Source organism: Eptesicus fuscus, chromosome 7 (assembly GCF_027574615.1).
Source record: "Eptesicus fuscus isolate TK198812 chromosome 7, DD_ASM_mEF_20220401, whole genome shotgun sequence".
Lineage (NCBI taxonomy): Eukaryota > Metazoa > Chordata > Mammalia > Chiroptera > Vespertilionidae > Eptesicus > Eptesicus fuscus.
Window position 1 is genome coordinate 92,748,117 of NC_072479.1, and position 14,463 is coordinate 92,762,579.

The 14,463-nt window shown below is 43.6% G+C and overlaps 1 protein-coding gene across 1 annotated transcript in view; it reads left to right on the plus strand.

The window, feature by feature from the left end:
• ANO4 (anoctamin 4) overlaps window positions 1-14,463 on the plus strand; it is a 324,932-nt gene that overhangs the window by 133,367 nt on the left and 177,102 nt on the right. The window contains exon 4 of the mRNA XM_054718633.1: window positions 13,909-14,100. Within this exon, the coding sequence (XP_054574608.1) occupies window positions 13,909-14,100 (192 nt within the window). The remainder of the gene's footprint in view (window positions 1-13,908; window positions 14,101-14,463) is intronic.

Below are 14,463 nucleotides of genomic sequence, written 5' to 3' on the forward strand. Positions count from 1 at the left end.
TACTCAAGATTGCTGCTTATGCAAAAGATAAGCTTAGGTGGTGGCATCAGTTGAGACGGCTTTTACATTTTACTTGTCCTTTCATGCTAATGAAAACAAGAAAAGATACTGGAAAAATAGACAGAAATCTCCCCCCACCCCCCCGCGGTGAAACTACGTGTCGAGTGTGGCTCGACATACGAGCTGCTACTGATGCTAACCGTGTCGAGTCACACTCGACATCCGAGTGCAAAAGGTTAATCTTTATTGTTCAGATTATTACAGATGTTCCTCTTTTCCCCCCATAGCTCCCCTCCACCCGGTTCCCACCCCACCCCAGGCCCTCACCACCCCCACCCCCACTGTCCTCATCCATAGGTGTAAGCTCTTTGTCCAATCTCTTCCCGCACCCCCCACACTCCTTTTCCTCTGAGAATTGTCAGTCCACTCCCTTTCCATGGCCCTGATTCTATTATATTCACCAGTTTATTCTGTTCATCAGATTCTTTATTCACTTGATTTTTAGATTCACTTGTTGATAGATAAGTATTTGTTGTCACTTTGTTGTTCATAATTTTTATCTTTACCTTTTTTTTCTTCTTCGAGAGTACCCTTCAGCATTTCATATAATAGTGGTTTGGTGGTGATGAACTCCTTTAGTTTTTTCTTTTCTGTGAAACTCTTTATCTGACCTTCAATTCTGAATGATAGCTTTGCTGGGTAGAGTAATCTTGGTTGTAGGTTCTTGCTATTCCTCACTTTGTATATTTCTTGCCACTCCCTTCTGGCCTGCATAGTTTCTGTTGAGAAATCAGCTGACAGTCGTATGGGTACTCCCTTATAGGTAACTAACTGTTTTTCTCTTGCTGCTTTCAAGATTCTCTCTTTGACTTTTGCCCTTGGCATTTTAATTATGATGTGTCTTGGTGTGGTCCTCTTTGGATTCCTCTTGTTGGGGTTCTCTGTGCTTCCTGGACTTGTAAGTCTATTTCTTTCACCAGGTAGGGGAAGTTTTTCTGTCATTATTTCTTCAAATAGGTTTTCAATATCTTGCTCTCTCTCTTCTTCTGGCACACTTGGTATGCTTGAAGTTGTCCCAGAGGCTCCTTACACTATCTTCATATTTTTGGATTCTTTTTTGTTTTTGCTTTTCCAGTTGGGTGTTTTTTGTTTCCTCATATTTCAAATCTTTGACTTGATTTTTGGGATCCTCTAGTCTAATGTTGAATCTCTGTATATTATTCTTTATTTCAGTCAGTGTATGCTTAATTTCTGACTGGTCCTTTTCCATTTTTTTGGCAGTCTCACTAAGATCCTTGAAGGTCTCACTAAGTTCCTCAGAGGTTTCTAGAAGATTCTTGATTGACCTTATAACTGTGGTTTTGAACTCTATATCCAGTATTTTGCTTTCATTTGTGACATGTTTCTTTGTCTATGCATTTTGGCTGCTTCCCTGTGTTTGTTTCTATGTATTGGGTAGTGGATAAGTCTCCTTGAGTTGATAGAGTAGACTTGTGTGGTAGATGTCCTATAGGACCCAGTGGCTCAGCCTCCTCAATAACCTGAGGTGGACACTCTTGGTGCACCCTTTTGTGGGCTGTGTGCACAGTCTTGCTGTAGTTGAGCCTTGATTGCTTGTTGATGTCACTGGGAGGAGTTGACCTCCAGGCCAATTGGCTGTGAGGACCAGCTGTGTCTACAATGGAAGAGCTGCTGTGCAGGAATCACCCTTATGGGGCAGCACTTGCTTCAGTGGGGCTTTGGTGCTCACTGAGTCTGCCCCTTGAGTGTGTTACTTATGGATGTAACGAGTTGTAATCTGGTATGGTCTCACACTGACCACTGGGTACACTGGCTCTTGTATCTCCAAGGAGGTGCAAAGTCAGCCACTGCCTGGGGCGGGGCGGGGAGGCACCCAGCAGGAGCTACAAAGAGATCTGCAGATTCCTCCTCTTTGTATCAGGTTTGGAAGTGCCCAGACGAGGCCCAGCTGTGACTCAAGGCAGGCTGCTGCTGCCGACTTGGGTCTTCTTTTGATAGCTTTGGGACTCCCTTACCCAGCTGCTGCCTGTTTGACAGGATTTAGGCTGAGAAAGGATAGGCCATTCATATGCAAAAGCCACTGTGCACAGCTTGGGTGGGATGGGGTCTCAGGGAATCATCAGGTTGGAGCAAACAGCAATGGCTGCCAGTCAGCCCTGCACCAGAGAGGTCCCAGCGCAGGAACAATGACTGATGCAAGCACCTCCCTCTGAAAGAAAGTGGCCCTCGTGTTCCTGCCTGATGCCAGACAGTCCAGTTTCTCCCTGTATGTGTCTGGGTCCTCCAGAATCTCGCCCAGAACTGGAGTTCAGAGCAAGCAGGAGCTTGTATTTCCCTCCCGATTAAAAAATCAGCACACCCAGGTGCCAGCCCGTTCCATGCCTCCGCACCTCCTACCAGTCTCAATGCATTTTCTTCTTTACCTCTCTGTTTGTAGCACTTCCACTCAGCCAGCTTTCCCATGGTTCTGGATGGTAGTTGTTCTGTCTTTTAGTTGTAATTTTGATGTGGTTGTGAGAGGCAGCAAGTACAGGTGTTTACCTATGCCGCCATCTTGGTTCTCCTTCCCCTTCACCTTTTTCACTCCTCTCTCTTCCCCCTCTTCTCTGGCAACCATCCCTTTAGTCTCTTTTCCGATGAATCTGTTTTTGCTTTGTTTTGTTCCTTCATTTGTTTTGTTGTATTAGATTTCACCTAAAAGTGAAAGCATATGGTATTTGTCTCTCTGTCTGACTTATTTCACTTTGCATGATACCTTCACCATCCATGTTGTTGCAAATGGCAAGATTTCATTCTTTCTTATTGCTGCATAGTATTCCAGTGAGAGTGTGTGTGCGTGTGTTATAAAAGTTATCTCCTTTTAAGGACTTGTGTGATTAGATTAATCCATGTTAATCCAGGATAATGTCTCCCTCTCAAAGTCTTTAACCAAATATGCAAAATCCCTTTTGCCATGTGAGGTAACATATTCACAGGTTCCAGAGTTTAGGGCTTGGACATCTTTGGGGATCCCTTATTCTGTCTGCCACAGGCCCACAATTGTGTGTATTGGACTCACTCTCTATGCTTCTTGTGCTCATTGCCTCATCTTCTCACTCTCCAGCTTCTTGTGTTTGGCCATCCATTTCTGTCTCAGTTCACTTAAAACCTTGATCTTCTCAGTTCTTAACTTTTCAGCCTTCCTCAGCATGCAGTCCTGTTCACTGCCTTCTGCTGAGAGCAGTACTGCTGAGTAGGCTAGCCAGGCTTCGTAGGTTGGCTGTGTAGGCTGCCTCGGTTCAGATATTGGCTCTGACTTTTGCCAGTTACTCACTATCTCGGTACCATAATTTTCTCATCTGTAACATGATGATAAAGAATGTGCATGTACCACGTATGATTAATGTGATGATTAAATGAGTTAATATAGTTACCACTTTGAGAACAATGCCTGTCACATAGGGCACCCTCAAGGGATGCTAACTGCCTTGTTGCTGTTATTTTGGTTACTCTCTTTGTAGATGTTCCCTCAAGGTTTTATCTGTGACCTCTTTTCTTCAGAAATCACAAGCCTTTCTCAGAGTTTGAGCATTAATCTCCAGTTAAAGAACTCCAGCCAGAAACATTTCCAAACTCCACACCTCTGTCTCTGGCCAGTGCTTGGTGAACATTTTATTTGGATGTCTCAGGGAAGCCAAACCAAAATATTCTATTCATCTTCTTACTCCTTTTTAATCTTCAGATCCAAAATCAATGTTGATTCTTTCCTGTCACCTTTAAACATGAAAAAGACTATCAAATGCTACAGACGCTACTTTTATTCTTGCCTCGATCTATTGCCCCAGTTAAAGTAGAACAGTCTTCTTAAGTTCCTGCTCTGATGATGTCCAACCCCCACCTTGTTCACATAATGTCAGGGACTCCCCATTGCCTTAATATGAAGGTGCTTTTAGTGTAGCGTTCAGAAATTTTCTACAAATTTTAAATTCCATACTAAAGTAAGTTGTCATTATCATTGCTTACAGTCTGAGTAGCCAATGCTACTGGTCAGACACCTTAAGCATGTTTGACACTGGACACCTCATCCTCTTCTCAATTCGCTCTGCTTTCTCACACTCTCATAACCCGTGCCTTTGCTGCCAGGAATGCTCTCTCCCTCCATCTCTGTCTGTTAGAGTCCTACTCAGCAGCCCAGGCTTAGAGGCAATACCACCTTCTTTGTGCCCTTTACGCTCTGAATCCTCAGTGCTTAGCACAGAGAAAGTGCTTAACAAATGTTTGTTGAATGGATTAATCAATAAACAATTGAAGATCTCAAAAAGAACTCCTTCCCAAGGTATTACGTTTAAACCATATACTTGCAATTGCCTGCTTTCATCTTGTTCACACCCTTCAGTATCACCTATGACAATCCAGGTGTCCAGTTGTTTGTATGGAAAATAATACTATAATTAATAAATTAATAATACAAGAATAAACTGTGTTTTGCATACTCACAACTGTAAACCTACATTTTCCCCACCTTGTATACTGTTGTCATATGGTAAGTTTTATATGTTTTGTATGTCTGAATGGGGAGTACATTGTGCCCAAGTCCACAGAACACAAGGAAAACCCCTAAGCTTTCCTGAGTCCATAGCTGTTCTCTCTGTTTCCCCGAGTGACAATGTAAAGGCTCAGGATAAGTTAAATATCACAGGATAAGGTAAAGTTGGATTAGCCTTCAGAGTAGTGGGAGTGGGGGCGGGGGGAGGAGGGAAGAAGGAGAAGATGACCCCAGCTAACACAAAATGAGCAAGTCTTAGGGAATAAATATAAAAGTTAACAAACATGATGTTCCTGGGAGCCTTCCAAGGAAGTTTTCAGTGATGTTGATTTATGAGGATGTAGAACCGTTATCTGTTAAAATTGAAAGAGATGGAATTCGAAGACTCTGATAATCAAGGTTCAGGTAGAAACACAATTCCAGGAAATGAGCAGATGTTAATAAAAGGAGATTTTATGTTGCAAAGGTTAAGGAAATCAAGGTTAAGGAAAGGTTAGATGGCGAAGCAGCATCTAACAACAGTGGGGAGTCTTTGCTATGTCTAAAGAAACAAAGATAATGTTGACCTACTAGAGAGGGTGCCATGGCAAAGGGGCCACCCCACAGGAGTGGACCTTAGAGAGGGCCCTCAGAAGTGCTGGAGCAGGGAGGGAGCAGGGAGGAAGTAACACACTCCTACTCTCCAGCCTCTGCTGGTGCCTCCCAGTGGCTGAGGCACCTGGAAGCCTGTGAGGGAGCCCGGGGATGCAGTGCGCAGGAGTCTGCTTCCCAGGGCCCAGCGGGTGGAGACACAGTCTCAGCCCAGTCCCTAATTCAGGGGACAGATATGCAGACAATTACAATGCAGATGGCTAGCTTTGTGCTAACCGAGTGTAGGGAAGGGACTTGTCAGCATAGGGCAGTGAGGGTGAGGGGCTGGGTAGGAGGTTGGGAATGGTGAGATTTCTTCAGAAGGGCAATGAATGAGTTGATTCTAGAAGAATGTGTTGAAGTTGGGGTCTGAAGGAGAGCATTTCAGGCAAGAAGGAGGGTGGTTTTATTAGAGAACTTACCACTTGTGACCAAACTGTAACCACTAGTGTACCATTCATTCCACTTTATGAAGTCTGTTACCGGGGCTATGTTTGTCAGTCCTCTGCTGTGTACCAACAACCCCAAATCTCAGTAGGTCATATCCTGAAACATTTACCTCTTCTGTTCAGGAGTCTTGGAGCAGTTGATGTTTGAACGATCTTGGTGGGGTGAGTGGGGCGTGGCTCAGGGCTGCAGGTCAGGTTTGAGGCTGTTCTGTGTGTCTCATTTTGGGCCGATGGCTGCTTGGAGCATGTGTTTTTCATGGTGATGGCAGAAGCACCAGAGACCCAGCTAAAACCATGCAAGCACATTTCACATCTCCACTTTAAGTCATGATGACCAAGCCCAAATCAGTGGAGGGAATATATCTTCTCTCTTTACTGGGAAGTATTGATGGGTCACATGGCGGAGAAAGGATAGGAAATCTGGGGACAGTGATCTGGTGATTCTGTCACTGTGGTTTCCTGAAATGCAGTCCTTCTGATAGAATTCTGTAGCAGGAGCAAAAACAGACTCTACACCAGCCCCAGTTGTGGGAGAGAAAGAAGTTACAAAACGTCTATACAGAATCTAGAGAAAGCCCGGAAACTGATCTCCAGCACTTTATTTGAAATCAAATCATGCTGGTTAAACATTCTTACGGGCTCTTGTTCTTTCTGATTCTGTAAACTCTTCATATAGACATTGAGCCAAAAGTGAAATCTGGGTAATCTGATATCTAGTCCTATCTAGCAGTTTTGGTCTCTTTTCAAAGTGCTTGGCTGCCAATGTGGCTTTAGACAAACAACTGTCACAAAATTACAAATAACAGGGACTTGGCAGGAAACTCTTCCTGGTTTTGATGTGTTGGTGTTGCCAGATCTGTGTAACGGCACAATGCAGGAAGACTGAACAGAGGGAGGCACGGTGCACACGAGGAAGGTTGGGTTGTAGCAGGTGCTGTCAGCGGGCCTGCTGAGACTAAGCAGTGCTCCAGCCTCAGGCCTCCAGAGGGGAGCTCTCCCCTTTCATCTCTGCGTCTGTGACTGCACCCTGCAACTCAGCCAGGCTCCTCCGTTACCCGCCTTTTCTGAGACTTAAAGCTCAGAATCTCTTTGCTCTGGGTCCACCTGAGCTCACCTGATTGAGATGGCACAAATCCTGCCCCCTCTACTGGGAACACACCTCAGCTAATGACAAGTGGGTTACACACTTACTATGTGCATTCCTATGTGTGTGCTTGAGTCTTTTTTTTTCTCTCTAGGATATGGGAGGCTATCAGCTTACTTTATAAATATTTTATAAAATGTTTTTGAACCAGCTCAGCCAGTGTGGCACAGTGGTTGAGCATGGACCTATGAACCCGTCAGGGCATGTGCCTGGGTTTTGGGGTTTGATCCCCAGTGGGGGCAGTGGGGTATGTAGGAGGCAGCCAATCAATGATTCTCTCTCACCACTGATGTTTCTATTTCTCTTTCCCTCTACCTTCTCTGAAATCAATAAAATATATTCTTTTAAAAAATGTTTTTGAGTCAAATAAGAGAGGATAGTAGAAAAGCTCCAGAAGGATTGGGAAAGTAAATCCAGATCTGAGAGTGGCCAGGAGAATTTTCACCCCCTTTTTCTTACTGTTTTAGGAAGAAAAAGTGCTGGATTTGTCCCTCACTTTGTAGCTAGAGCTGACAACAAGAGGAAACTAGAAATAAATACCCCATTCCACAGAAGACTTTTTTCTTAATTGGGAATGGGTGAGTCTTATGTTTGGCTCATGGTGGTGACATTCAAAACACAGTGTTTCAGTGATTTGAAAAGTAATTTAACTAAGAAACGACAAGGAGAGTGATGCAACCCATAGATGTTATTGCTGCAAGTTGTAAAACAGTGACAGGATGACAAATGTTCCTGTGGCCCAGAGCTCTTCTGAATCACAGGAGTGACATTCAGATGAAAGCAGATCACTTTTCCAGGCACGCTTCTACCATGTGGTACAGCCAGAACTGATGCCCCTTGGAGGGGCCAAAATGAAGGAGCACCGAAGAATTTTATTCCATTGAGGAATATACTAACACTAGAGGCTCAGTGCACAAAATTCGTGCATGGGGGGGGGGGGTCCCATCAGCTCAGCTTGCACCCTCTCCAATCCGGGACCCCTTGGGGAATGTCCGACTGCCAGTTTAGGCCCAATCCTGGGGACTCCTGGCGCCTAACTGCTCACCTGCCTGCCTGATCACCCCTAACTTGCCCCCCTGCCAGCCTGATCACCCCTAACTGCCTCTGCATGCTGGCCTGATCACCCCTAACTGCCCGCCCCCGCCAGCCTGGTCACCCCTAACTGCCCCCCCCCCCCCCGCTGGCCTGGTCACCCCCAACTGCCCCCCCCCCGCCAGCCTGGTTGCCCCCAACTGCCCCCCTCTACTGGCCTGGTCACCTCTCACTGCCCCCCCCTGCTGGCCTGGTCACCCCCAACTGTCTCCCCCTGCCAGCCTGGTCACCCTTTACTGCCCCCACCTGCTGACCTGGTCGCCCCCAACCTTCCCCCCTCCCTCACCGGCCTGGTCACCCCCAACTGCCCCCCATGCCAGCCTGGTCACCCCACACAGCCTGCTGTTCAGTCATTTGGTCGTCCCTCATTAACCCCTCTGCCAGCCTGGTTGCCCCACGCAGTCTGCTATTCAGTTTTTTGGTCGTCCCTCACTAACCCCCCTGCCAGTCTGGTCACCCCACACAGCCTGCTGTTCAGTCATTTGGTCGTCCCTCACTAACCTCCCTGCTCGCCTTGTTGCCCCATGCAACCTGCTGTTCGGTCGTTACTGTGACGGCGTCCTGGACAACTTGCATATTCCTCTATTATTAGTATAGATTTTACATAGAATTTTGGAGACATAAAGAAAAGATATGAAACGTCTCAGTGTCTTTCAGAGAAATATGAACTTTTTGTTTTCTGTTAGCAGAATATTAAATATGTATTGTGTTTCTAAATAAATATGTATTGTGTATCTGTGGACTCATTGAATTATTCAGGAGGAAACTCAGACCAAGTAGGAAAAGTGGACTTGAAATTTTGGAGACAGAGCAAAGCAGGATGCCTCTGGAAGTTGACCACACAAAGATGACCGCTGGAGACATGGGGTGCAGAAGGCACATGGGAAGAGGATGTAGAGAAAAGGAAGGCCAAAGCCAAGACTTTGGGATATGCCCACAGAATGAGGCTAACAATGGCTCCCAAGTATACGTCCATGTCCTAATCCTCAGAACCCGTGAATGTGACTTTATTTGGGACGAGTTTGCAGATGGGATTAGGTTAAGGATTTTGATAAATATCACCCAGGTGGGCCTTAAATGCCATCACAAGGGTCCTTATAAAAGAGAGAGACAGAGGGAGTTTAGACACAGACACAGAGGAAGAGGTGACATGACTATGGAGACAGAGATTGAAGTGATGTAGTCACAAGGCAAAGAACAGCATGGAATGCTGGCATCTATAAGAAGCTGAAAGAGACAAGGAACCAACCTTGCCCCCAGAGCACCTGGAGGAGGAAATACAGCCCTTTCAACACCTTGATTTCAGACTTCTAGCCCCCAAGCTGTGATGATAAATCTGTTTTTGCAAGCCACCAGAGTTGTGGTAACTTGTTACAGCAGCCCTAGGACACTAATACCCCATCATTGGGAACAAGAGAGAAAAAGAGTTTTAAGACAGACAGCAGAGGTAATGATGCTAAATGCTAGGACCTAAGGGGTGTGAGAATGAAGAGTGAGGGGAAGTCGTCATTGATGTGATAGAAGCTAAAGGTGACAGCTAACTTATCACCCAAGCAACTGCTATATTGAAGGCACTGCCATAAGAACTTGAGAGGTATTCCTTCTTACAAGTCTCTGAGATACAAGCTGTGGTTATCCCATTGCATAGGTGAGGAAACGGAGGAACAAAAAGATTCAATAACTTACTCTAGGAAAAACAAGTAATAAATGGTGTGACCAAGATGTAAACCCAGAAACTCTGGCTCCAGCATCCACATTTTAACCACACACTGTACTTCCCTCTTCTCCCTAAAGGTGTGACTTCAGATCTTTTTATCATGTAAGGTACTAGTAGATGATAGGTCTCAAGGGGGAAAAAAAGGTATTTTTTAAAGATGTTTTGAGGTAGAATGGAGGGAAGATTAGAATTTTTATGTTACCTGGGCTCCATCTTCCCAGCTGAGTTGGAGAGGAAGTTGCCTGCTGATACCCACCCAGCAAGGCAGCCAAGTCTAGCCTCAAGGAACCTAGGGGTGTAGTGAAACAGGAAGCACTGCATTCAATTTTTGTTGCCGAGGTAAACATGCTCAGTGTCTTTCCTTGACTGGCTCTTGACCCTGTGGTCTGCCTGTGCCTGTGCCTTTGTTCCATGTAGAATGTCACATGCAGGGGAGAAGGGGCAGAAGGGGGACCGTCACCCCACAACTCTGTAATGAATATACTTCATTCAGAGCCAAGGAAGGAATCAGAGATATGTACAATATGATCCTTGCCCTGAGAGACTCTGGAGCTAGTTGGAGAAATGGGACATCCATGTGCTGGCAGGTGAAGGACAACAGTTACAAGGGCGTTGCGTGATAAGGTGATAAGGGTTCATTGTAATTAACTGGGTGTTGACTGTGGGCCAGAGGAACTGGAAGGACTTCCAGGTGAAGGTTTCAGCTGGTTCTTACTCATGAAGGACTTTAATAGCTGGTCAAGAAGTCAAAAGACACTTTAGCATGATGCAAAGGGTGAGTGGTGGTGGGAACAATAACTCTGTAAGAGTTTGGGTCCAAGTAGTGCCAGAATACTATACCTTTCAAACCTTCCTTGATACATGATATACCATCCAACCCTACTTTGTTAAATTATTCAGAACCACTACAGACTTAAAACAATCAGTCTGTGTTTTGCTATTTAATTCATTAGGCTACATGGTATAATGGAAAGGAGCAAGATTAAGATTCCAGTTAATCACTTGTATGACCTTGAACCAGTAACTTCACCTCTTGAGCCTCAAATTTTCCATCTGTAAAATGTAGATACCAGTTCTCTGTCTTTCAGGGTTGCACTGCGGCATAAATGGGATAATAATTGATATCTAAGCACAGTGCCTAAAATAAAGAACAAATTGGATGATGCAAGTTATTGGCTGACAATTCATTTCTGAAGATGTGACTGCTGAACCTTCTATAAATGTTAATGCTTTCATATGTATGAAGTATATTTTCTGTCTTGTGTACTGCTTGTTTATACATCTCTCTCCTCCATGGACTTGGCCACTGTATATACTCTGATGGGTCAGGCCCTTTATATGTACCTCTGAGAAGTCCTAATTTTTGGAGTACCTGAATGGATTTGCTCAGGTATCAGGGGTTCTTCCCAAATTCCCCTGAAATAAACCCATTTTCCTCATATCCATCCTCTCTTGGTAATACTCATGATTTTTTTTTAATATATCCCCATGATCTCCATTATTATATATTTATTAAACATGGAATTCAACGGTTTCAAGTGCCTATGCCATTTATTTCCACTGTGTAATTTTTATTCTCATTTGTCATTTTGCGTTTCCTTGAGGGGAGTTATATAAGAACTAGAAGTGCCACAGTGACTCACAGTCCTTGTCCCTTCAACCCAGTAATCCTCTGCAAAAGGGACAAGAAGAAATGTTTTGGGGAGAGCAGTCTATTTCATTTCCTCAGACTGAGGCTGCATGTACTGTCTGATGTTGCCTTAAAACATTTCTCCCAGACCTTTCATCGGTCACCTGTCTGCCTTCTTCTGGAATCTTGATGGGCCTACAGACGTTCATTTTGCACCTCTGTGGAAATGTGGAGCACCCAATGGTGGCCGGGAGCATGGAGGAATGGAATAATACCAGGTTGATGCTGTGGTGTTAGTCCTGCCCATAGAGACAGCAGGAGCTTAAGGACACACTTGCCCAGGCACCTGCGCATCAGAGCAGGGCATGCATTGCGAAGGGAAGGCTACCCAGTTGTCTCCCAATGGGTCATCCAGCATGGAGGCCTTATCTGGGTGAATTTCCCAAGACCAAGGCTCAGGCTCACAGCATGTGGGCTTGGAAACGAGATCTTGGGGGCAGACTCATACTAAGCAGTTCATGGGAGGTAGACGTGTAGAAGCCCAGGATGCCAGACTGCTAGCCCGCACTGAAAACCCTGTCTGCCGGGTAGCCGGGAACACTAGTATCATTACGCCCTGCACTGGAAGCCACGTCCTAGTCTAAAGGCTGTCTGGTGAGCACTGTCAGAGCGAGGGCACGTAGGTGGATAAAGGAGAGTGAAACTGTATGTCAGGACTGCCTGACTCGGTATTTGGAATTCTCGAGCTCTGAGGCTGTTGCGTGGATGGACGCTGCTCAGTTTGTCTCTATTGCATTGTTTTTGTTTGTTGGCTGGTTGTTTTTTTAAAAAAAATATATATGTTTTTATTGATTTTAGAGTGAGAGGGAGAGAGAAATAGAAACATCAATGATGAGAGAGAATTATTGATTGGCTGCCTCCTGCACGCCCCCTACTGGGGATCGAGCCTGCAACAAGGGCATGTGACCTGACCAGGAATCGAACTGTGACCTCCTGATTTATAGGTCGACACTCAACCATTGAGCCACATGACCGGGCTGTTGGTTGGTTTAACGCTTCCTTTATGCTGACCATTCTGATTTGAGTCATCTTTTCTTAAGATTTGTTAGAATTTACAAATTGGCTTGGGTCATATATTTTCCCCCACCATGGAGAAATTTAAGGTAACTCTTCAGACCTCTCAAATGACCCATTATTACTGATTTACAGTTTACCTCTGAGCAGGCTTTTTATTTTCCTCACGTCTGGGTTTTTAGTAGACTTTTCACCGTAGCCTTCTTCTACTAGTAATATGTAAATTGACTATTTTTAACCCTGCCAGGCCTAGTTCTGTGTAAGGCACCAGATTAATTAGCTAACCACTAAAGTAATTTCTGACTTTAAATTTCTACCTTCAAGTTTCAAAAGATTTTCCTCTTAATAAAAAAAAACAAAACAACAATCTGTGATTTTGTGAAGCTTAGCTTTCTCCTATCAAATAGCATGATTCCTGACCAGGTCTCCCCAGCTAGTTGGTATTAATAAGGCTGGCACCTTTCCTTGTTTTTTTTTTTTTGTTTGTTTTTTTTTTTAAAGAACAGATCTGGATTCAGTCATTCATGCCTTTGCATTCCAGTTCCAACCTCATAGTACTTCTTTGGACAAATCAGTCATCTTTCCTATTTCATTGAGGCTTCTAAAATGATTTTCTAATTCTCTTTCCATCAGTAATTTATTGGCTGGAATTCTAGAGTGAAGAATTTTCTCTTATTAACTATTTGGTTACTTTGAAATATTGTTAATGAAGTAAAGGCAGGACAAATGCTTAATTCTTTCTCTTTATCGATTTTTTGAGTAATGAATTGAGATTTTAGCACTTCCAATGTTGATCAATGTGTTTTATTAAATAATATCTTTTGAACTCAGAGTTTGATATATTTTATATGTATCAGTACATGTGATCCATATTGATGTAATCTATGTAAATTGGTGCAATTCATATTGCTTTTGATGAGATTAACACAATGTATGGAATTTGCTTCAAACTATTTTGGCACCTAAAAGCAAACCATCAACAAAGGGAGTGATATAGATGAAAAAAGATTGGAAAAAATCCTTTTCTTTTTCAACTTTATGGAAAAATTTTCATATTTATTAAAGCTGGGTAGTGGGTTCATAGGGTTCATTATACTGTTATTTTTGCTTTGGATATGTTTGAATTTTTTCCAAATAAAATAGCTCTAGAAACACATATAATTATAAGGTTATCCAAGGTGTAAATCTGAATTTAGTCTTAAACTCTGGCCTCTACATGAATCCCCTGGAGAAGGTTCTTTGATTTTTATTGAAATTCCAGATATCCCAACAACACTTCTTACTACTGATAGCCCCCGACAGCAGCATGCCAAATATATGCATATTCTCCAGGATTTGGGAAAGCATTTTAATATTTGACTTCATTGGACTATTGGTAATATGTAAATTGACTATCCCTATTCATAAAACTCTTGTCATGATATCTGAGGTTGTCCACTTTTGAAAGAAACGGTGTTCAGTAAATATTGCTAGTGTGAAAATCAGTTGGTATCACAATTCTAGCATCACTTAGGAATTTGAAACTCAGTTGTTTTCGCTCTCTGGATTTCATGCCAGAAAATAATCTGGCATTTTAGCCTTTCTGAACTGACTTAATCAACATAATGGTGCTATTTCTCATTCCAGGTTTAAGTTTATCTATTCATGGGGCTGAAAAGCGTTTGCAAATCCATCAACGGCGAAGTGTGGCAAGCCACCCAAGGTCGCGTCGCCTGCCCGTGGTCAGGCATTCTTCACTCCCACCAAGTAGGAGGTCAATAAAAATGGAGGCAAGCTCTTCTGGAATCACTAATGGGAAAACCAAAGCCTTCCACCCAGGTAAGGCATGGGGAAAGTGCAGCAGGGATCCATGTTAGTAGCAATCAAAAAGCCTGTGTTATATTTTCATTATTGAATTATGCCATAATTCCAGTTAAGTTTGCTTTTTAAAAGAATCTTGTGTCTGTCCCTTTCTTCACTTCAATCACTGGTAAATGTCACAAGACAAGTAAGAGTAGAGAGAGAGCTTGCTGTGTCAGAAAGGTGAAGGCTCCATTCTGCCGACAGTGGTAGAATCTAAATGAAGATCTAAGTGAATAAACTTGCTTAGTTCAAAAAAGCTTATTGTATACTAAAACAAAAGAGGATTTGGCCATTTTCTTCATAATTTATTCTAGGATAGGCCAGGGAAAAGATCAATCT